General features: G+C 46.7%; 9 protein-coding genes across 9 annotated transcripts; 5 read left to right on the forward strand and 4 right to left on the reverse strand.

Annotated features, from left to right (window-relative positions):
• Positions 1-89: 89 nt before the first annotated feature.
• On the reverse strand, positions 90-948 carry F4822DRAFT_212853 (uncharacterized protein). Its single transcript, XM_051453885.1, has 3 exons — positions 536-948; positions 388-470; positions 90-337 (listed from the first exon to the last, which is right to left on the reverse strand). Exons 1-3 carry the CDS (start codon positions 698-700, stop codon positions 103-105), a joined length of 483 nt encoding a protein of 160 aa, XP_051315544.1. The 5' UTR covers positions 701-948; the 3' UTR covers positions 90-102.
• A 3,553-nt stretch (positions 949-4,501) lies between these two features.
• F4822DRAFT_212983 (quinone oxidoreductase putative) lies at positions 4,502-6,092 on the forward strand. Its single transcript, XM_051453887.1, has 4 exons — positions 4,502-4,743; positions 4,815-5,254; positions 5,326-5,602; positions 5,745-6,092. Exons 1-4 carry the CDS (start codon positions 4,719-4,721, stop codon positions 6,008-6,010), a joined length of 1,008 nt encoding a protein of 335 aa, XP_051315545.1. The 5' UTR covers positions 4,502-4,718; the 3' UTR covers positions 6,011-6,092.
• An 82-nt stretch (positions 6,093-6,174) lies between these two features.
• F4822DRAFT_428116 (alpha/beta-hydrolase) lies at positions 6,175-7,371 on the reverse strand (the record flags this gene model as incomplete). Its single annotated transcript, XM_051460853.1, has 4 exons — positions 6,175-6,859; positions 6,947-7,074; positions 7,136-7,185; positions 7,245-7,371. The coding sequence occupies 4 exons, from the start codon at positions 7,369-7,371 to the stop codon at positions 6,175-6,177; spliced, it is 990 nt and encodes a 329-aa protein (XP_051315546.1).
• A 392-nt stretch (positions 7,372-7,763) lies between these two features.
• On the forward strand, positions 7,764-10,463 carry F4822DRAFT_399660 (replication factor-a protein). The gene is made up of 5 exons (XM_051457786.1): positions 7,764-7,985; positions 8,072-8,244; positions 8,306-8,396; positions 8,450-9,886; positions 9,942-10,463. Exons 1-5 carry the CDS (start codon positions 7,939-7,941, stop codon positions 10,036-10,038), a joined length of 1,845 nt encoding a protein of 614 aa, XP_051315547.1. The 5' UTR covers positions 7,764-7,938; the 3' UTR covers positions 10,039-10,463.
• On the reverse strand, positions 10,464-12,494 carry F4822DRAFT_399662 (uncharacterized protein). Its single transcript, XM_051457787.1, has 2 exons — positions 11,962-12,494; positions 10,464-11,898 (listed from the first exon to the last, which is right to left on the reverse strand). The coding sequence occupies exons 1-2, from the start codon at positions 12,334-12,336 to the stop codon at positions 10,804-10,806; spliced, it is 1,470 nt and encodes a 489-aa protein (XP_051315548.1). The 5' UTR covers positions 12,337-12,494; the 3' UTR covers positions 10,464-10,803.
• A 753-nt stretch (positions 12,495-13,247) lies between these two features.
• Positions 13,248-14,990, forward strand: F4822DRAFT_213037 (opsin-1). Its single transcript, XM_051453888.1, has 6 exons — positions 13,248-13,616; positions 13,677-13,743; positions 13,804-13,980; positions 14,043-14,347; positions 14,396-14,588; positions 14,643-14,990. The coding sequence occupies exons 1-6, from the start codon at positions 13,462-13,464 to the stop codon at positions 14,673-14,675; spliced, it is 930 nt and encodes a 309-aa protein (XP_051315549.1). The 5' UTR covers positions 13,248-13,461; the 3' UTR covers positions 14,676-14,990.
• Positions 14,991-15,822: 832 nt separating this feature from the next.
• Positions 15,823-17,768, forward strand: F4822DRAFT_399670 (AhpC-TSA-domain-containing protein). The gene is made up of 2 exons (XM_051457788.1): positions 15,823-16,860; positions 16,928-17,768. The coding sequence occupies exons 1-2, from the start codon at positions 16,542-16,544 to the stop codon at positions 17,359-17,361; spliced, it is 753 nt and encodes a 250-aa protein (XP_051315550.1). The 5' UTR covers positions 15,823-16,541; the 3' UTR covers positions 17,362-17,768.
• On the reverse strand, positions 17,279-18,189 carry F4822DRAFT_213151 (uncharacterized protein). The gene is made up of 2 exons (XM_051453890.1): position 18,189; positions 17,279-17,978 (listed from the first exon to the last, which is right to left on the reverse strand). The coding sequence occupies exon 2, from the start codon at positions 17,846-17,848 to the stop codon at positions 17,447-17,449; it is 402 nt and encodes a 133-aa protein (XP_051315551.1). The 5' UTR covers positions 17,849-17,978; position 18,189; the 3' UTR covers positions 17,279-17,446.
• F4822DRAFT_399672 (thioredoxin-like [2Fe-2S] ferredoxin-domain-containing protein) lies at positions 17,763-19,194 on the forward strand. The gene is made up of 3 exons (XM_051457789.1): positions 17,763-17,978; positions 18,205-18,495; positions 18,705-19,194. Exons 1-3 carry the CDS (start codon positions 17,856-17,858, stop codon positions 19,068-19,070), a joined length of 780 nt encoding a protein of 259 aa, XP_051315552.1. The 5' UTR covers positions 17,763-17,855; the 3' UTR covers positions 19,071-19,194.
• Position 19,195: the final 1 nt, after the last annotated feature.

Here is a 19,195-nt window from a genome sequence, read left to right on the forward strand (position 1 = left end):
TCATGAGCGTCGAAAGCATTCTTCTCGATCCCCAAGGATTAGGTACTATCGAACAAAAGAGAATCGTAGGTCATAGACGTGAATGCTCAACTAGAAGTCAATTTATAGGGCGGCAACAGCCAGACCGAGCAGGCCAGCAAGGCCAGCACCGGAGAGAGCGGCGACCTTGCCGGCACCAGCGGTGGGGATGGTGGTAGCAGAGGTCGTGGTGCCGGGGGCACCGCCGGTGGGGTAAACCTGGGTGGGGGTGGTAGCAGAAGCAGAGCTGTTAGAGTAGACCGGGGGAGCCGAGGTAGGGTAAGCCGGGGCAGAAGTCGGGTAGACGGGAGCCGGGGCGCTGCTTCGATATGTTAGATTTATAATCTTGGTTTACAGGTGCTATCTTACCAGGTAGCGCAGGATACGGACGAGGTGGTGTAGACTGGCTTGCTGACGGTGCAAGGGCAGTCAGTGATGGTCAGGGTAGTGGCCTATTGGCAACATGTTAGTCACTACACGCCCTTTAACTCATCATCTCCTCTAGTCCTCTCCATACCTCAGTGACGGTGTAGGTGTTGGTGCCGTAGGTGATCTGGGTGGGGCCGGGGCAGTACGTCTCGTACGAGGTAACGACCTCAGTGGTGTACTGGGTAGCGTTGGAGGCCGGGTAAGAGGCAGAAACGCCAGCGGCGAAAGCAACAGCGGCAATGGAGAACTTCATTTTGACTGAGTTTGTCTGGTATTAAGTGACTCGTGAAGAGCTAAAAGTTGTCGAGGATTAGGTATATAGGGTTGAGCAATTAGATATGCTTGTTAACGAATGAAATTGACTAAAAAGTCAGGGTGATTATTTGCAGAGAATGTGTGTGGGTGAGAAAAGGAAAGAAGAGAAAGGATTGTCGGTCCTTGGGAGTGTCGACTTATATACAGGACGGACAAAGTCAGGAACCACCGTTGGCCATGGGGAAGGTCGCTTCCGGGAACACGACGCAACGTGAACTTCCACCTTCCCAGCAGCCCAGCAGCCTAGCGGCCCAGCTACAGTACCTACTCCGTAGGTAGTTGCTTTGCTTGTTGATAGCCCACGGAGTACGCCTTCCCCCTACCGCCCCCTACGCCTTACCCCTGGCCTGGCTCTTTTGGGCTGGGTACCTCCCAGGTAGTGGATGATAGACCCAAGGCGCTAGGACAGTAGGGTCGAGGTGCATCTCCATCCATCTAATACTCCATATTAATTTTTTTCCACATCTTATTTCGCTTTGCTGTCCAATCATAATTCACTACGTTCCCCAGGTCTGGAAAAAGAATAATAATACTAACTATGTACCTGATAAAAAAAATTAAAAGAATAAAAAAAGAATAAAAAAAAGTGCTGATGTGAATTGGCATAGTGTATGGATTATGCGTACGTATCTATTCGCCCAAGAGGGGCCATCAAAGGAGACCTATTCGTTCGGTGGGTGATGAGCGCCAAAACCGTCTCCTTTTCGGAGTGGAGAGTGGATTTCTCCTTAGTGATTTTAGTCATTGGTAGTATTACATAGGTACCTACATGTACGAATTGATATAAGTACACTCCAGCATTTCATACATACTCTGGAATTCCTATTTACTCGTTATGCGTATACAGATCAGATATAACTGCTAAATCCTTACTCGATTCGTTACCTAGGTAGAATTTAATGGCATGAGTGAATACAACAGCAGTGATGAATTGTTATCAGGTTGCATAATAGGAACACGAGATGGGTCCTTGGGACAATAGTTCGGTACTATTTTGGATCTGGACGCCTGTTGGATGATGCGAGCAAGGATTATACAGTAGCATACAGAACGTCCTGCAAGGAACAGGGCGGCCTTTGACCGGGATGGGACAAAGGCCAGCGACAAGTCTGTCGATGCGGAAATTGGAACGCCACTAGCGCTATTTTGTTCCTTGGCTAAAAAGATCATAATACGTCTGGTACGTGGGCTAATAACATTTAGTTGATGTAGTTAATAACCTGTTTTGGAATTATTGTTTTTGAACTATTGTCGATGTGATAATGATGGGTTCGAAATATTATTTTGGGAGGCAAATTTTGAATACGAACAAGAAAGTAATACGAAGCTCAGCCATGGCCCACTAATATCTATATAAGTATCCATGGATTGTATCTATACACTTGGGCCTTACCAAATTGGTTTAAGTTAATCTTAAAACATGTTAAGCCTATAAGGAAAATATACTATTTCTTAGAGTCGAATAAATGCATGCGAAATGGATTGGGTTCTAAGACTTTTTTTAGTCGGGTAGCGTAGCAGGCAGATGCAGGAACACATTGCGCTTCTGCAGGAACAAAACATTGCAATTGCGGGTAATTAGCTACCTAGGTACATGTAGGTACCTACATAACGTGTAAGCAGAAAATTTAATTGTATGTACCAACCACAATTAGAAGGCAAGGTTGTCACATTACCTCGCCCAACCAGGTATCTACCTAGGTAGATATTTCATTTACCATAGCTCTAAGCAGACAAGAATGTACGAGATACTTTACTTATTTGAGAAGTTAGTCTAGACATATAAAACTTCATCGAGTTTTAACCCTAAACCACCTAGGTAGGTCTAACTTGATAAAAGAGGCAGTTTGAGTTTCTTAAATAACATTAAGACAGCGATAAGTTTAGTGGGTCCCTTCAGGGGGTTTGGTTTTTTGCATTTTCATTTGAAGCTGACGGAACTTGTCATAAACTCCGAATTCGGATAAGGCGCTGACGCCGCTTTGAGCCATCTAATTTGAAAACGCACGATTGGGGTCAGTTATCTAGTATCCACCAAGATAGTGAAATGCCATTATTAAGATAGGTATGAGGCTGCTCGGTGAGTACCTAGATAATTCCGTATCGTAAGGCCACTCCGAGCTTTGCGACGGGGGTTTAGGAAACTCCCCTGACGATGCTACCTTGCCTAGGTGGTGATACGCCTAGACACCCTAGCTGACAGAAAGCGACCGACAGCCGCTCGGCCATCTCTAGAATCTGGATTGGCTCTCTTAGCTCAATTCGGAAATTACCAGCATTCCTTGAAGCCTTCTGGAAGTTGGTCATGTTGCGAAACTGATAAGAACCACTGGGGTATCTTCCATTCCAGATCTGGCAGCCAGACAAGGGTAACATCAGACGATACCATTGCCCGCAAAATTAATATCTCGTGTCGGTCTGTCGTTGAAGGATCAAAGCATCCGAGGATAGGGCTTATCGCCTTCTGAAATATGGTACCTAAGTAAATACCTAGGTACTCTGAACATAATGCAGATAGGTTTCATTCATGTATGCTGGAACATAGCAAGAGGCACATGTATGTAAAATTTCCGATAAGCTGAACTAGAACTTGGTTAGGACCTGAAAAGGGAAACTAGTAGTATGCGTCTGCGGCATGGATTCTCCTTTCGATCACCGCTGATTTGGTCCCACAAGCCATACATAGTATATTTGGCCCAGTCGTTCGGCGGCGTGATGGATCTCATCTACGATTCGAGCCGTTGGGGTCGGATCTAGCTCAACTGAGTATGATTGTCCCATTCAAGTACCCATCCAAGTACATAGGATATCTCAACTCGATGTGAGACGTCGGTGTAAATGTACCATGCATGATTTTCGACAAAGACAGATAGGTAGGCAATAAAACCATTATCAGTGCGAAGTCGCTGTTACCAATAAGCAACATAGTGAGTTTATAATGCCGAAACCAGCAATACGAATGAGGCTCGTTCATAGAGTTACTCATCAGCCTGCATGCGAAGTTCCGAAGTTGCTAGGATATAGTGGGCTCTGGATTAGACTGCAACGGGTCGCCCAGGATCGTCGATACGGCTACCGTTGTCGTAATCACCAGCCAACGCCCGGTGCGCGTGCATGTGTGTTTCTTTTGTCTTTAGGCTGGTCCTTTCGCGTCTTATGCTATGGTCGCTCTTCTATGTTTGTATACTTAGTTGTGTCCCAATGCGGAACGGGAAGGTTTGTAACAAGTCTCGGTAGACATGTCATAGTGATGAAACTTGATGACCAAGATCGGTTAACCCGGAGTGAAGTTTCGAATATCGACAACTATATCTTTGAGCAACTTACGAACATCGCCCATGGATTCGTATAAGCGCCTTTACACTAAATGCCTTACCTTGATCGATACGTATTTAAGCGATTAACGAGTACAGTAAGGAAGCTCCTTATACCCTGGATTTGTTCGTGAGAGGAGAATGGTGGCGTTGGGGTATACGGCGTTCTCGAGCTACACCCGTTCCAGGAGACTCCTAGTAGGCAATAATGCCTATTATCCAACTACCTGCTCTTTATATGGAATGGTGGAAGTTGTTTGAGGTGCCTTTGGTAAATGATCCGATATGCGACCAAAGTTTGAGAAATCCCCAAGACTCTTACATTAGATCCGCGGTTGCGAATATGCAACGTAGAGAGCGGGATTTAGCGTGCAGTTGCGGGCGGCATTGGATTCAATATGTTGCTGAAATCCAATCGGCTTTGTAAACTTGATGTCATTCCACATGTTTCTAGCTGTTACCTAACTAATCTAACTACTTATGTTGGCCAACATTTACAGCTAAGTTGCCGTTAATTACCAACCGTAGCACGTTTCCTTTCCTTCGTACTATATAAAAAGGCAAAAGCGCCCAATTTCGAATATTAATGTCTTAAACCGTTCGGAATACTCAATTCCTTTAATACTATTCTTGGGCGTCAAAATGGGTAACTATATGAAAGCTGTTGGTATGGATAATAACATCTCGCTGTATATATCGTTTGCTTTGACATAACTAATTGTACTGTGATTTTTATAGATATCCACGGCGGCAAAGGGCCTGCCACTTCACTCTTTATCAATCCCGAGACGCCTAAGCCCGAGCCTCAAGAAGGCCAAGTTTTAGTTAGGGTGAAGGCTTTTGGATTGAACCGTATGGACCTCCTCCAGCGTGAGGGGAGATATCCGGTTCCACCACAGGCCCCGGCCACCCTCGGCGTTGAGTTCAGCGGTACGATTGAATCCTTCGGACCTGGCTCACACGGCGATTTTCAGATTGGAAATGCTGTTTTCGGCCTTGCGTACGGTGGCGCATATGCGCAATACATTACCGTGAGCTCCAAAATGCTATTGCACAAACCCGACAGTCTTTCCTGGGAGATGACGGCTGGTATCCCCGAGACATGGATCACGGCAACACAGGCTTTGCATCTGGTCGGTGAATTCGCACCAGGCAAGTCGGTACTGTGGCACGCCGGCGTAAGTTCACCTACTTTATAAAACTCCTTTGCATCTACCTAGGTAGCTAACGTTGTATCTTAACCCCAAAGGCTAGTGGTGTAAGCATTGCGGGAATTCAGCTTAGTCGCGACAGCGGAGCGAGTGCTATATACGCTACCGCCGGTACGGATGAAAAGTGTCGATTTATTGAGCGCGAGCTTGGCGCCACTAAGGCCTTCAATTATAAAACACAGGACTGGACAAAGGAAATTCTCGAAGCAACCGGTGGAAAAGGCGTGGATCTTATTATAGACTTCGTCGGCGCCAGCTACTTCCAAAAGAACCTAACGGTCGCGGCTAGGGATGCTAAATGGGTGGTGTTAGGCAGTAAGTCTTATGTTTCTCCTCCCCTCCCTTTTAATTTGATATAAAACGGAACGTTCAAACGGGGTGCTATGGCTCTCAAGACATACTCAACACACCAAATTCCACACTGCACAAGAGCGGCGACTAACTCGTATCACTGTAGTGATGGGTGGTACAAAACTTGACGGAGTCGATATTGGATTCTTGATTTACAAGCGACTGCGAATTGAAGGTAGTGCGCTACGAAGTAGGGATCCTGACTACCAGGGTCGATTGAGGGATAAGCTGGTAGAGTATATGCCTCATTTTATAGATGGCAAACTGAAAGTCTTCGTCGACACCATCCTACCGATGGACGACGTCATTAAAGCACACCAGTTGATGGAAGAAAACAAGACGACTGGAAAAATCATCTGTACGGTCCCGTAGAACAAACCACTTAGGTATATGAAGAATTTCCGACCCGCCGGGCCTATTTCATGACCGAAACCTGCGTAACCACAAGTGCTCGAAAACCTAATCGCCATGCTCTCATTGACACTAAAAGGCAACGCCTACACAACGCCATAGGGTTGGAATCCGCTGTCCCCTCACTAATGTTCCTTGATCCACTTTAGCAGCTGCTCATAAGCTGTCACTTGCGCGTTCTTGATATTTGCGTCGTCATAATCACCGATGACTGCGAATCCGTGGGGTACACCAGGATATACCTGAACTTCATGCTCTAGATTCGCCCTGGACATGATATTTTCCCCAGTTTCTCGAACATCGTCGGGAAACATGGGATCGCTCTCTACGCAGACCAAACTTACTGGCACTTTGAGGCCCTGGAAGTCATCTGGTGACACTAGTGTGGCATGCGCCAATGCACCCGCTTTGATATAGGGTCCCTTTTTGGCCAAGTTGGCCCCGTCTCCCGCTTCTTCGTCGGCAGATTTCTGGGCACCGCTCCAACCTGTTTGTATCCGCTCGCGCTCACTTGCGAGCAGCAGGACATATCGACCACCAAAGCAGTAACCCACGGCGTAGATACCACCTCCATAACCCACTGCGTCAGCAAATTCGCCTTTAGACGCCTCAATGACCTTCTCAAGGATAGGCATGACTTTCTCTTCGGTATGCCGGGCTAGCCATTCGTCGATTACAAAGGACTTCGCAATTTCGGCGGCTTTGAGTTTGATCTTGTCGAGGAACGAGGTCCCTTCTGCTTCGGAGTCGGGAACAGGTGGTGGGTTGGGCGCTGGGTTGCCTTCGAAGAGGTCTGGCATGACAACGACGCTACGTACAGAATCAATTTCATGTCTCGCAATAGTAGAAGTAGCTCCGTTCCCAGCCGCGAATAGGTAAAAGTTCTAGAGTACTTACAACCCCTCATCTGCAAATTTGTCCGCTTGGATTTGGTTATTTGTCGATTTGATGCCCGTACCGCTCGAGAGTAGAAGGAGGAGCTTGGAGGGAGATGTGGGATATGAATCGGGTTTCGCAAGGTATATCTATTGTGCGGTTAACATGAAGTTGAAAGTAAGCGGCGATTATTACTGTAGGAGTACTAACATCCACTCCTCCAAGTTTTCTTAGCTCTCCCTTTGGAGTTAAACCAGCAGCTATATACAATCATGTCAATTCCGACACTCGTCGATGTATGATTCTAAAGTTCACTTACGGGTCGGCCTGTCAGATGTGCAGTGTTCACCCATCGTAGGACCGGTCTGTGCAGGTGTATCGCCTGGGATTTCGGTCTCCTGCGCATCGCTCTCGGGAGCTTTTGTTGCGACATCTGCTTCCGTCATGACGGGGGATATTTTCGGGAGATACCTAAAATGCGAGTTGGTAGGTGAAATAGGAATTGAAAAGGGCTTTGGAAACTATTTGGAGAAGATATTTAGTATATGTTAATGAAAGAACTGAAGGTGTACTGTAAGATGCACATGAGGCAAGCAAAGACAGCAGCTATGCTTGGCAACACGCACATGTATATCAATATATGTGGGTCGACATCTGAGAGAATGACGTACGAGGGGGCTTGCCAGCTGCCATCAATATAGAAAGTCCCCTGTTGATTAGCAATGTAACCATTAGCAGGCAGCTGCCAGGTATCTGGGTGGGTACCTGGGTCTTGACCTTAGCAGCTACGATGAAACCCCGCGTTTGAGGGTACAGTACGATTCGGTGCCACGCTATTGTTACCCACCACTTTAACTTTGGCGCGACTTTTTTAGACCCTGACGCGTTTTCATTAAACTGATTCTCTTTCTTATCAGTCAGCTATTATTTCCTTTTCTTTTCTCATCACCGACAAGAGACCTTCTATTGCCTTCATACACACTTGTGATCTATTAAGGTCAATCTTGTTCAACATGTCGGTCACCGCAGCACAACAAGCTATTACCCAAGGGGCTTTAGAGTATGCAAATCAACCATAGAGCAATTCTGCATGATATTATAATATTATAATACTACTACTGAACATCCATACTAACCGAAATCCAGTGCTATTTTCAGCGACCCCGAACACGTTGAGCAACATTTTCCCGTCCCTGTCCTACAATGTCTACAAATCAAGCCCCTCGCCGCACAACAAGGCCCTAGTGGCCCACAGCCTGAGCGGTATCGTGTAGTTCTAAGCGATATACGCAACTATGTTCAATGCATGTTAGCAACTCGTACGTATCACGGTTCCTGTTGAAAGAGGTGATATAAAGGCAATGCTTATGTATTCCATAGAGGCGAATCATGTCATCCACAATGGTGCCCTTGTCCGAGGCTGTCTTGTTCGAGTAAAATCATACCAGGCAAATGCAGTAAAGGGAAAGAAGTGAGTATTTGAGCTCTTATGGGTTACGCATCATGGCGGCTGACAAACTACAGCATTCTTATCATCCTCGATCTCGATGTTGCTTCAGAACTCGGTGTCCACGATCGAATTGGCGAGCCTCAAGCCTTCGAAGCCAAGCCACAGACGGGAAATGCCGCCATCGGCGGCTCAAATTTCTACGGTGCGAAAACCGAATCTTCGGCACCGGCCATCAAGTCTGAACCAATGTCGTCGCGTATGGGCGGGAACACAACATCCCATAGCAATGGGAATAATGTCGTATATCCGATTGAAGCACTCTCTCCCTACGCGCATAAATGGACTATCAAGGCCCGTGTGACACAAAAGTCGGATATCAAAACCTGGCACAAGGCATCAGGCGAAGGCAAATTATTCTCCGTTAACCTTCTCGACGAAAGTGGCGAAATTAAAGCAACCGGGTTCAACGAACAATGCGATCAGTATTACGACTTGTTGCAAGAGGGCCAAGTTTATTATATTAGTAACCCGTGTCGTGTATCCCTAGCGAAGAAGCAATTCAGCAATCTTCCCAACGACTACGAACTCACGTTTGAGAGGGATACAGTCATTGAGAAGGCTGAGGACCAGTCCAGTGTGCCCCAAGTACGCTTCAACTTTGTTAACATCCAGGAACTTCAATCCATTGAAAAAGATGCTACGGTCGATGTCGTCGGTGTTCTGAAGGACGTTGGCGAGGTTTCTTCTATCACTGCGAAGAGCACAGGCAGACCGTATGACAAGCGCGAGTTAACTTTGGTCGATGATTCTCAATTCTCGGTGCGCCTTACGCTATGGGGAAAGACAGCCAACTCCTTTGCTGCCCAACCGGAGTCTATTGTTGCCTTCAAGGGCGTGAAGGTGTCCGACTTTGGAGGTCGTTCGCTCTCCCTGCTTCAGTCTGGTACCATGTCTATTGACCCCGATATTGAAGAAGCGCACCGCTTGAAGGGCTGGTATGATTCTCAAGGCCGTACTGATAGCTTCGCTAATCACAACAATATGTCATCCATGGGTAACGCAACAGGTCGTGTCGACCAAACGAGGGTCATCTCCCAAGTCAAGGACGAGGGTCTTGGGATGGAGAATACTGATTACTTCAATCTAAAGGCTACGATTGTCTACATCAAGCAGGAAAATTTCGCGTACCCCGCATGTAGCAGCGAGCAGTGCAACAAGAAGGTTGTCGATCAAGGCGATGGTACCTGGAGGTGTGAGAAATGCAACATAAGCCACGCCAAACCCCAGTACAGGTACATCATGAGCGTAAACGTCAACGACCATACCGGTCAATTGTGGCTGTCGTGCTTCGACGATGTTGGGCGTGTTATCATGGGTATGACGGCCGATGAGTTGATGGAGATCAAGGAGAACGACGAAGACCGTGTCCCAGGTATATTCGAGGCTGCGAATTGTTCCAAGCTACATTTTAGGTGTAGAGCCAAGATGGACACCTATGGCGAAAACCAACGGTATGTATCACAATCTAACTTATAAAGGGATACAATAGCTTACAATGCTTTACAGGGTGCGTTATCAGGTCATGAGTGCCAGTCCATTGGACTTCCGGGCCGAAGCCTTGAAGCTATCGGACATGATCAAGCAATTTGGCATTAGCTCATGATCGCAGCCACCCAGCCTGTTTTGGTATGTCGCCGAGTGGGATGTTCCCAATATGGTCTAGGGACGACGGCATGTGGGTAGATGACGGTCCGCATTATCCACGGAATCATAGTTCCATGATATCACTAATGAAGGTGACAAAGGCCTTCGGGGAAATGAATGGTGATAAAAGATACTATACGTTCCTGGAGGGTGAGTCAGGTAGGCTGGAATGGCTCGGGGTCTCAGTTGCCAACGATTCACGTTTACAAGACAACATAGGCCAGTAGTGGATACGATATCTACTAACGTATCGCAATGAGGGTTGCTGACCGCTAAGAGGCCCATAGCTTAAGATAAGTTAAAGCCATATGCACATGTATCCTAGGAGAAAAAGGGCGCTTATGGCATAGACTGGTAATGAAAGATGAATAATAGCATAGCAAAATGGGATATTAATGTCTTTATTCTTCATTACGCATTGCTCTCTAATGAGCTGGTTGAGGATCTCGATCACTCGTAACCGTCGTAGATCTCTAGTCGAACGGCATTTCTCGAATCAATTCTTGTCCGGATAACGCCCCTAGAGATATAAATGTTCTAAATGCTGTCGCCTGTGGGTAAGCAATTAAGACGTGCTAAACCGAGATTATCCATGCTGACTAGTGCCATCGTATGGAAGGTTCAACACCATAAGCTCAGAACACCCCCGAGAAATTTTTCTGTTCAAGGCGGGGGTTCGACGCGAGCAGTGAAGCGGCGTAAAGCGCTTAGTTCGACTGCTCACTCAACCAGTAGGAAGAATACCACCCATCAAGTCCTCATCGTCCACGTGAACATCAAAGGCTAGAGTGGGATCCGGGTCGTTCTTCTCAGCTCGTTTCTCTTCTCTAATTACGTGCTTGATGTATTCTTTGCTCGTCCCTAAGCGTTCCTGTGTCGCTTGAAAGATGGGGTGCAATTGCTTTAACCGCGCAGCTGTATGGGCGAGCTCGCTAGCAAACTCTGGCTCCGAGAGTTGCGTTGACGGCGGTAGGAAGGTAAGAAATGCCGTACCATCGTCATTCTTTTCGATCACACCATACAGCATGCCTGATATTATCATGTTCTGAAGGAGGGTCTCGATATCCTCGTCCTTCTCGAGCACCCGACCTGTTTCTGCGCTCGTAGTCTGTTGTCGGATTTCGGGGAGCGAAATTTTAGAATAGATTTGTTCCAATGCTAGTACCCGCCACTTCTGATACGCAGCTAAAACCTCCTGGATCAGGCCCGTGTTTCCGTCTTCAAACCATAGTTGGGTATTCTTCTCAACATCTGCCTTTAGCACCTGCGCGTCGTCCGCCACGAACAGGGCCGCGAGTGCTGTATACGGCTTCCCGATGTTCCCGTAGATCTTGCTCGCTGCAGCCCCTGTATATGATTCGGGTTCAACGAGCTTGCCCTTAGAGAGCAAGCTAACTAGCACCCATTTCTTGTAGGCTTCAAGCATAATCTTACTCGCTCCGCCTTCACGCGTGGGGTAGGTAATGACCCTCTCAAATGCTGCAAACGCACTTTCCCAATCCCTCCTAGAACAATATATCATGCCACGAATCAAGTCGTACTCCAAGACTGCAGTGGACTTCAGGTTGCTGGTAAGTCCTGTTTCTCGCGAAAGATAGGCAGGGGGTGGTAGAGTGAGATCGCAGAGGTACCCAGGCTCGCCGTAGTTAGCCATCCCCGGGAAGTATACAATGTTCTTGTCGATTACTGGTAGAACCGATTCGGTATTATTTGTGTTATAGGCGAGTTTCGCAAGAAGAATATGGTAGTTTGTCAGAATGCTACCAGTCGGGTCTAATCTCAAGATGGCGGTCGTGAGCGCTTCGACAGCAACAGAGGGCTAAAAACCACAATTAGTAAAACGTATATACATACATAAAAGGACATAGCTAGGGTAACTTACGGGGAGGTAATGTCCGGTTCCAACGGCGACGAGGACATCTTGCAATTGACTTCTAGCATATCGGCATTGTCGGGCATCGAAAGTGAGCAGAAACAGCACCAGCTTCTCAAGGATGGAATCGACAGAGGCGGAAGAGGCTACACTGGGGATGGTGAGAGTATGAATGACAGCGAGGTAGGATAGCGAATTCACACTCGGATCGAGTAACTCGAGGAGCTGAAGGCCGTGTGCTAATAATTCTGCATGATTCTCTCTGAGAAGTTTAGAAAGCTTGCTGATATGGGTTCTCGCGGCTGCGTCGTATATCTCGTTGTCGAGGCTGGCCAGATTAGCTTCGGGCGGAAACGCCAGCAGCGTCGACGCAAGCTTATCCATGACGATAAGCAGCCAAAGGATGGATCGGCACGGAGAGAATGATTTCGTACGGTGCTAATGGCTTTAAGGTAACTGAGTTTATGTTGACAGAATTTAATGTACAAGTGGCTACTCTCGCGTTTGTATGAGGTATGATGATGATGATGGACTTTTTTTTTAATTGGTAGGTAGCGTTAGGTTTGGCGGCGTGGTGGGATGAGATAGGATGGGGAAGCTTCTACCTAGGTACCTAGGTAGTACCCGGGGAGTTCCACTACGCGGGGGAGCTTCTGCCTGAAAGACCACCAAAATTGCGCCTACCCATGCGGGGCATTAACGATTCTTTAGGGGGAGGTGGGGTCTGAGTGCGCTAAGCTTACTAGGTAGGTAGTGAATAGCAGAACAGCTCAATCACGGATGCTTCTGTAAACTTATTTAGGTTCCCAAATTTTCCTAATCGCTCTTGTAACTCTCGGATTTATTCTCACGGTACGCGACTATGCACTACAAGATTTGAAGCTTACGGTATTACCTAAATATAGAGGCTACCTAGGTATTTATCGAGTCCGACGACTTCCACTTGGAAATACTCCTAGGATCCTTCAAGTTACCGCGCTCATCCGGCTACCTACTCACTAATGAAGGGCACATATTCGTGGGCCAATCGTTTACTTATATCTTATGGCTTCTTTCATACGACTGAATCACATAAATGCACCCTATATTTGAATTACAGCTTTCCTCCTACCTACTATCATGTAGGTATACTAAATCTAAAAGGATAAGAAAGAAGAAAGTAAGAGGAATCGTCCAACGACAAGGTTCATGGTGAACATATATATGCAGCTGAATACCTAATTTGAATATGACTTCAGTATATGATTGGTTTAACTCTCACATAACCTACTATTCAGAGTAATGACACCACATTCGCCGCACCTTATTTACAGCTCTTGATGAAAACCGACGTTGGTTGCTTGAAGTCTCTTCTACTGCGGTGCCTGCATGTTCTCTATTGTTACTATTTAAGCAAGTTTTGGGTGAGAATTATTCTACTTCTCTTCGCCTACTTACACGGAATTTAGAAGCTACCTTGAATATAACACTTCCGAATACTTATTTGTATCAAGAGAAACTGGTATCGCAATGATTATCCCCCAGGATTTTTCAGAGGCCACTACCCAAGTAGCTACCGTCCTAAGGCCCCCCAAGACAAGCCATACGCCGTTACCTACCGTGATCCCAGACATTCCTCGAGTTTATTACCAAACTTCCAGCGAAGTAGGCCATAGGACTCTATGGTAAGACTATTATTACCCAGTGTCCGTCGTTCTCTAGTCACTTATATGGGATTGTATTAGGGTCGTTTGCGTTTTAATGGGGTTGTCTTCGATAGCCTTCTATATAATGGCTATGAGGGTGCCCGTGGTATGAATCACCCCTAATATGTACCTACCTACTAGAAAGCAAAGTACTAACTCTACACAGCAAAAACGCCTTTTTCATGTCTTAACGGCTTTAGTCACCACATTTGCCTTCTTGTCGTACTATGCCATGGCTACGGGTGACGGGATAGCTTCACACACGTATGTGTCCGGCAGATCGAGACATGGGGCTATCACGGAAGTTGTTAAACGTGATGTCTATTGGGCCCGCTATTTGGACGTGAGTTCTGTCAAGATTATTCGAATCTATCATGACGAAAAATAGCTGACTAAAAGTATTAGTGGTCACTTACTACGCCGCTCCTATTGCTGGACCTGTGCCTTCTTGCTGGTCTTAATGGTGCAAGCATCTTGGTGACCGTGGTATCGGACGTAATCATGATTTTGACTGGCCTCTTTGCGGCCTTCTCGAGAGATGAGGCTCAGGGGTGGGGATGGTATACCTTTGCTTGTATAGCCTACCTCAACATTATCTACCAAGTCGGTTATAAGGGGCGTCATGCCATGTCGACTAGAGACAACAACACCAGGACTTTCTTTGCAGCTATATCGCTCTTCACGCTACTCCTATGGACGGCATATCCAATGTAAATGGTTACCCACAGAGGGATTGAATGTCTGCTAATTCTCGCTAGTGTATGGGGCATTGCTGATGGCGCTCATCGCGTGAACGTTGATGGCGAGATCATCGCCTACGCCGTTCTTGATGTCCTAGCAAAGGGGGTATTCGGCTTCTGGCTACTACTTACGCATGATAATATGACCCGAACGTCGCCCTCCATTGACGGGTTTTGGTCGCACGGCGTCTCTCGCGATGGCGCGATTCGTGTGAGTTTCGTTTTTCAATGGTATCCCTTCTAATGCACACTAACAACATGCTAGGTGGGAGAAGGGCGCACACTTGATGAGAACTAAGTAGTATCTTGCCTGTATGGGTTCTATCTAGCACCGCGATTGCTGATGAAATCGTGTTTTCGGAAGTATGAAATCTCGGGGATGAAATTCGTAAAGACTAAATGGTTCGTTATATGATTTTCCCCTTTATACTTAGATCTAAAAATGTCGAGGCATTGTTACGGTAATATGTACTGCGATATACCGGTCTTCACTGCGTCTTTTCTTCTTTTGTGTTGAGCCTCGGGTTCTTCGTTTAACATTCCACTACGACGTTATATCTTCAAGATTGAGATGAAATTTGACTTGCAGCCGTATATACTCCAACCTATAGTGTCCGCCTGCGTGTGCACCTATTAGATTCGATTGATTGCTGGGGCTAGGTCCATTGCGTCCCATTGCTTGTAAGCGGCCGTTCCAATGATAGACCAGTAACTATACGTTTGCGCGCCTGTGCTCTCGGTTCGTAGTTAAACATCGCAGCCGAGACCCTATGTTTGGGGGATGTAAAATTGCAAGGTCGTAGCTCGTATAAAGGGTATGCTAATATTCTTCACTTCGCAACCTGACCATCCGACTTCTTAACCAAAGCTGTAATATTTGATCGGCAGATGTCGACTGACAGGTACCGTCTTGGAGTTATGGATACTTCATTCCCACAACTCCCAAGATCGTATATCATAAATGGTTTGTTTGCCTAAGCAGGTAGCCACATCGTCATCGACGGGTGATGGAGAATGATCTGTGTGGACCTTAACTGTTAGCAACTCAGCGAACTTTCCGTCCCCGAAAGACCGACGCGACACAAACGAATGCTTATGTGAGTTAGTATTCGTAAGCAAAGGGGGTGGGATAAGTTTTAATGATGCCTGCATAATGTCTAAGAAGGGTAGGTCGTGAACAACTTCTTATTAGACAACGTCGAAACTTGGATTGGTTTAAAAGTTAGTGATTCTTCTCTATTTTTTCTATTCGTCTTATTCCATAGAAGAACTAATACATATAAAGGCAAGCAGGGCATATTTTCATTACTTAGGTACCTAGAAAAACGCGTTGCTTGAGGAATTAAATTTCCAATATTAGTTTTAATCGGGATTAGTTTGTGCATAAATCATCCGATCGCCAACTGGCAGCTGCTGTCGTGCCCACGCAAACGGTTAGCTTTGCGCCGAAGCTAATTTCCCAGTTGTTAATAAACCATAGGTACCACTTCCTCGTCCAAGACGTGGAGAGATTTACATGTACTACAGATACATGTATTCTATCCCGGTCTCAACAACCTTGGATGGAAGTTACCGCAGTGACCTCTTTCCTTCTCCCCCTCTATACCACAGAGCTACTTTAACCTACATAATTTGATCTAGTTTGTTATGAGTTCTGTTTTGGTACCTACCTTCCCCTCTCTTTTCCCGCCCCCTTCAGCTTCCTAGATTCCCCATCCCCCCCGTCCCCCAGTCCTGCTGCAATCAACTCTCCCACCCTTCCCCCCCTCCCCTTCAAACCTGCGCTGGAACTCTACAGGAATTGGCTGCTCGATCACGTTAGCCTCGCCATTAGCAATGATTTTAAATTATTCGGCAGCAAGATATCCCTGTGACACAACCACTTAAGTATCGTGTATCCCTGTAGGAAGCTGTCACAATGGCTTCATCCTATTGGTTGAAGCTCGTCGCAACCTCCTGTTTACCTGCAACCTCGTCGACTTCAACCTCAACCTCACTGCCTCTCGTCTCCGTCCCCGTTTCCATCATTTCTTCATCAACTTCTACCCGATTTCCCCCCAAATTTGATTATTCACGGTCGCCATAATCTAGCGATTACTGCTAGGCAATTTGTATTCGATTTTGCCCTCTCCACGTCGCATTATTTCAGCCCTATCGCTCCACAATGCCTGTTGAGCTCCGCAAGCGCAAAGCTCCTGCACCGGCCCCAGAGCCACCAACGAAGAAGCCATCCAAGACCTCCAAGGTAGCTAGTAAGGTGAAGGAGACCGTCAAGGGCAAGGCTGCCAAACCTGCTAAGTCAACTATTGCCAATGGCTCATCCAAGCCCGCGAAGCCTATCGTCGGTGCCACCATCACTCTTGATGGGTTTGGTGGCGAAATTGAGACCAATGATGGCGATAAGACAACCCTAAAGGCTCTAATCGACGAAAGCAAATCTGGCGTTGTCATTTTCACGTATCCTAAGGCATCTACGCCTGGCTGTAAGCTTGATTCTATATAGTAGCCGTCGCGAAGTGATCCTAGCCATGCCTAACCCGATATATATAGGTACCAACCAAGCTTGTCTCTTTAGAGACTCCTACGAACCCTTGACAAAGGGTGGCCTTGCTATCTACGGCCTTTCGACGGACTCACCAAAGGCCAATACCACTTTCAAAACCAAGCAGAATTTACCTTACTCGCTTTTATGCGATCCCAGCGCTACTTTAATCGACGCCATTGGGTTTAAGAAAGCGCCTAAAGGTACTACTCGTGGTGTGTTTGCCGTTGACAAAACTGGCAAAGTCCTCCTTGCCGAGCCAGGCGGCCCTGCTGCGACCGTTGATGCGGTAAAGAAACTGGTGGCTGAAAGCGATGGAGTCACTACGAAAGAAGAGACGGCCGATGAAAAATCAGAAGAAAATCCTGCAGAAGAGACTAAAGCTACTAATGGTGAGGCTGCTCAGGAAAAGAAAGATGAAGATGAAGAAGAAGCAGAGTGATGGAGAAAAAAATGGACGCCTATCTGATGTTTTGTCTAGGGATTATTACCTCATTTCTAGTCGTAGCACAATGGTCTTGATGTGTTTAGTAGTTTGCGTGTCGATAGTAACGTAGAATGATAGGAACAATGGAAGGACCGGATAGGGTACATGATTTTCGCAAATTAACATGGTACCCCTCTGCTTGTTCCGTGTAATTAGAGGTTGTATAATATTGTATGTTTCTTATTTGTAGGCCTAGATTGAGTCTTGTTAGAAGGTACTTAGGTACAGATCCAATGAATGCAAATACGTAATAGTGGAGATGGATTGACGGACCGAGATTTAACCGTGTGGATACCAGTTTGACCAACACGATTAAGCTGATTGGATCCAAAAGTTGGATTATCGCCAATTGCAATCGAAACCTCATACATGTAATAATCACCGAATACCTGCGAATCTGCTCACCTTCGTCTATTCTCCTCAATTGAACCTGCGATACCATATTAACTATGGCGTCGAAACTCGCCCCTGTCTTCCTCAGAACAGCAGCTCGCTCAGCATGCCGAGCACCCCGATCACAATTTCGCACCTTTACGGCTGGTAGCTCGAGGAGAAGCGAAACTCTCGCCGTGGTATGCCTTCTTCGTTATATTCTCTCTCCGGACATTTGAAAGCTTGCTCTATACCGGTCATTGAAGTATATTGGATATTAGAAGACCTAGAGGTCATCCAAATCTCTAACTCGGCGTACCTCTATTCTCAATTTCCGTTTGAGTATCTCAGAAGAGCTTCAAGCCGATCAATTTGCCTCACATCCAAATGTTCATTGCTAACATTCGAATTGTGTCGCGATTATAGCATCGAAATACGCCCGACAACAACCCCGATTTACCCTTCAAGTTCTCAGCTCAGAATGAAGAAGTTATTGCTCAAATCCTGAAGCGTTACCCGCCCCAATACAAGAAGGCCGCCGTAATGCCGCTACTCGACTTAGGCCAGCGCCAGCATGGCTTTACATCCATATCCGTTATGAACGAGGTGGCAAGAATCCTTGAGATGCCGCCCACCCGTGTTTACGAAGTCGCGTCGTTCTATACTATGTATAACCGAACACCAGTTGGCAAGTTCTTCGTCCAGGCTTGCACTACAGTGAGTTTGCGCTGAGTTTCCTCTCCCCGCATCATCTTCAACTCTCCCTCGCGAGAACGATGCCGTAAGATTATCATACGAGTGATACACCACCGATTGCGCTAGACCAGATTTCTGAGAAACCGAAACCCCACCTTCGCCGGATGGATCGCTATACGATACATCCCACCAATACGTACCAGCTGCTAACGAGATATTGTTCGGAACAGACACCCTGCCAACTCGGTGGTTGCGGAAGTGACGCGATCGTCAAGGCGATTAAGGAACACCTAGGCATCAAACAGGGTGAGACGACGGCGGACGGGCTCTTCACATTCATCGAGGTGGAATGCCTAGGCGCCTGCGTCAACGCCCCAATGATCCAAATCAACGATGACTACTACGAAGACCTAACGCCCGAGACCACCAAGCAGCTCTTAACAGCATTGAAAGAGAGCGCTACATCATCTAGCACCAGTGCTAAGTTACCGACACCCGGCCCCCTGAGCGGTCGGCAAACCTGCGAGAACAGTGCTGGCCAGACAAATTTGACGAGTGAGCCTTGGGGCATTGAGACTACGAGGAAGGATTTGTAAATGAGAACAAATAAAATCCGGTGATATTTTAGAGCACGGGCGCAGACGTAGACATTGTACATAAACTATACTTATATCCACGGAAAAATGCTTGTCTCTTGCTAATTGACGTTTTGTATGCACAT

This window comes from Hypoxylon trugodes (genome assembly GCF_022578975.1).
Source record: "Hypoxylon trugodes strain CBS 135444 unplaced genomic scaffold F4822scaffold_4, whole genome shotgun sequence".
Taxonomy (NCBI): Eukaryota; Fungi; Ascomycota; class Sordariomycetes; order Xylariales; family Hypoxylaceae; genus Hypoxylon; species Hypoxylon trugodes.

What these genes read in the sequence shown, in the direction of transcription:
- F4822DRAFT_399672 (XM_051457789.1), top strand. Translation starts at nt 17,856, where the DNA reads ATGGCGTCGAAACTCGCCCCTGTCTTCCTCAGAACAGCAGCTCGCTCA. An exon ending in GAAGCGAAACTCTCGCCGTG is followed by an intron (nt 17,979 to 18,204) that starts GTATGCCTTCTT and finishes TCGCGATTATAG; the next exon opens with CATCGAAATACGCCCGACAA. An exon ending in TCGTCCAGGCTTGCACTACA is followed by an intron (nt 18,496 to 18,704) that starts GTGAGTTTGCGC and finishes TGTTCGGAACAG; the next exon opens with ACACCCTGCCAACTCGGTGG.
- F4822DRAFT_213037 (XM_051453888.1), top strand. Translation starts at nt 13,462, where the DNA reads ATGATTATCCCCCAGGATTTTTCAGAGGCCACTACCCAAGTAGCTACC. An exon ending in GTAGGCCATAGGACTCTATG is followed by an intron (nt 13,617 to 13,676) that starts GTAAGACTATTA and finishes GGATTGTATTAG; the next exon opens with GGTCGTTTGCGTTTTAATGG. An exon ending in CTATGGACGGCATATCCAAT is followed by an intron (nt 14,348 to 14,395) that starts GTAAATGGTTAC and finishes AATTCTCGCTAG; the next exon opens with TGTATGGGGCATTGCTGATG.
- F4822DRAFT_399662 (XM_051457787.1), bottom strand. Translation starts at nt 12,336, where the DNA reads ATGGATAAGCTTGCGTCGACGCTGCTGGCGTTTCCGCCCGAAGCTAAT. An exon ending in GAACCGGACATTACCTCCCC is followed by an intron (nt 11,899 to 11,961) that starts GTAAGTTACCCT and finishes TGTGGTTTTTAG; the next exon opens with CCCTCTGTTGCTGTCGAAGC.
- F4822DRAFT_212983 (XM_051453887.1), top strand. Translation starts at nt 4,719, where the DNA reads ATGGGTAACTATATGAAAGCTGTTG. An exon ending in TAACTATATGAAAGCTGTTG is followed by an intron (nt 4,744 to 4,814) that starts GTATGGATAATA and finishes TGATTTTTATAG; the next exon opens with ATATCCACGGCGGCAAAGGG. An exon ending in CGGTACTGTGGCACGCCGGC is followed by an intron (nt 5,255 to 5,325) that starts GTAAGTTCACCT and finishes TTAACCCCAAAG; the next exon opens with GCTAGTGGTGTAAGCATTGC.
- F4822DRAFT_213151 (XM_051453890.1), bottom strand. Translation starts at nt 17,848, where the DNA reads ATGGTATCGCAGGTTCAATTGAGGAGAATAGACGAAGGTGAGCAGATT.
- F4822DRAFT_212853 (XM_051453885.1), bottom strand. Translation starts at nt 700, where the DNA reads ATGAAGTTCTCCATTGCCGCTGTTGCTTTCGCCGCTGGCGTTTCTGCC. An exon ending in ACACCTACACCGTCACTGAG is followed by an intron (nt 471 to 535) that starts GTATGGAGAGGA and finishes TGTTGCCAATAG; the next exon opens with GCCACTACCCTGACCATCAC. An exon ending in TCCGTATCCTGCGCTACCTG is followed by an intron (nt 338 to 387) that starts GTAAGATAGCAC and finishes ATATCGAAGCAG; the next exon opens with CGCCCCGGCTCCCGTCTACC.
- F4822DRAFT_399660 (XM_051457786.1), top strand. Translation starts at nt 7,939, where the DNA reads ATGTCGGTCACCGCAGCACAACAAGCTATTACCCAAGGGGCTTTAGA. An exon ending in TCAATGCATGTTAGCAACTC is followed by an intron (nt 8,245 to 8,305) that starts GTACGTATCACG and finishes TGTATTCCATAG; the next exon opens with AGGCGAATCATGTCATCCAC. An exon ending in ACCTATGGCGAAAACCAACG is followed by an intron (nt 9,887 to 9,941) that starts GTATGTATCACA and finishes AATGCTTTACAG; the next exon opens with GGTGCGTTATCAGGTCATGA.
- F4822DRAFT_399670 (XM_051457788.1), top strand. Translation starts at nt 16,542, where the DNA reads ATGCCTGTTGAGCTCCGCAAGCGCAAAGCTCCTGCACCGGCCCCAGAG. An exon ending in TAAGGCATCTACGCCTGGCT is followed by an intron (nt 16,861 to 16,927) that starts GTAAGCTTGATT and finishes CGATATATATAG; the next exon opens with GTACCAACCAAGCTTGTCTC.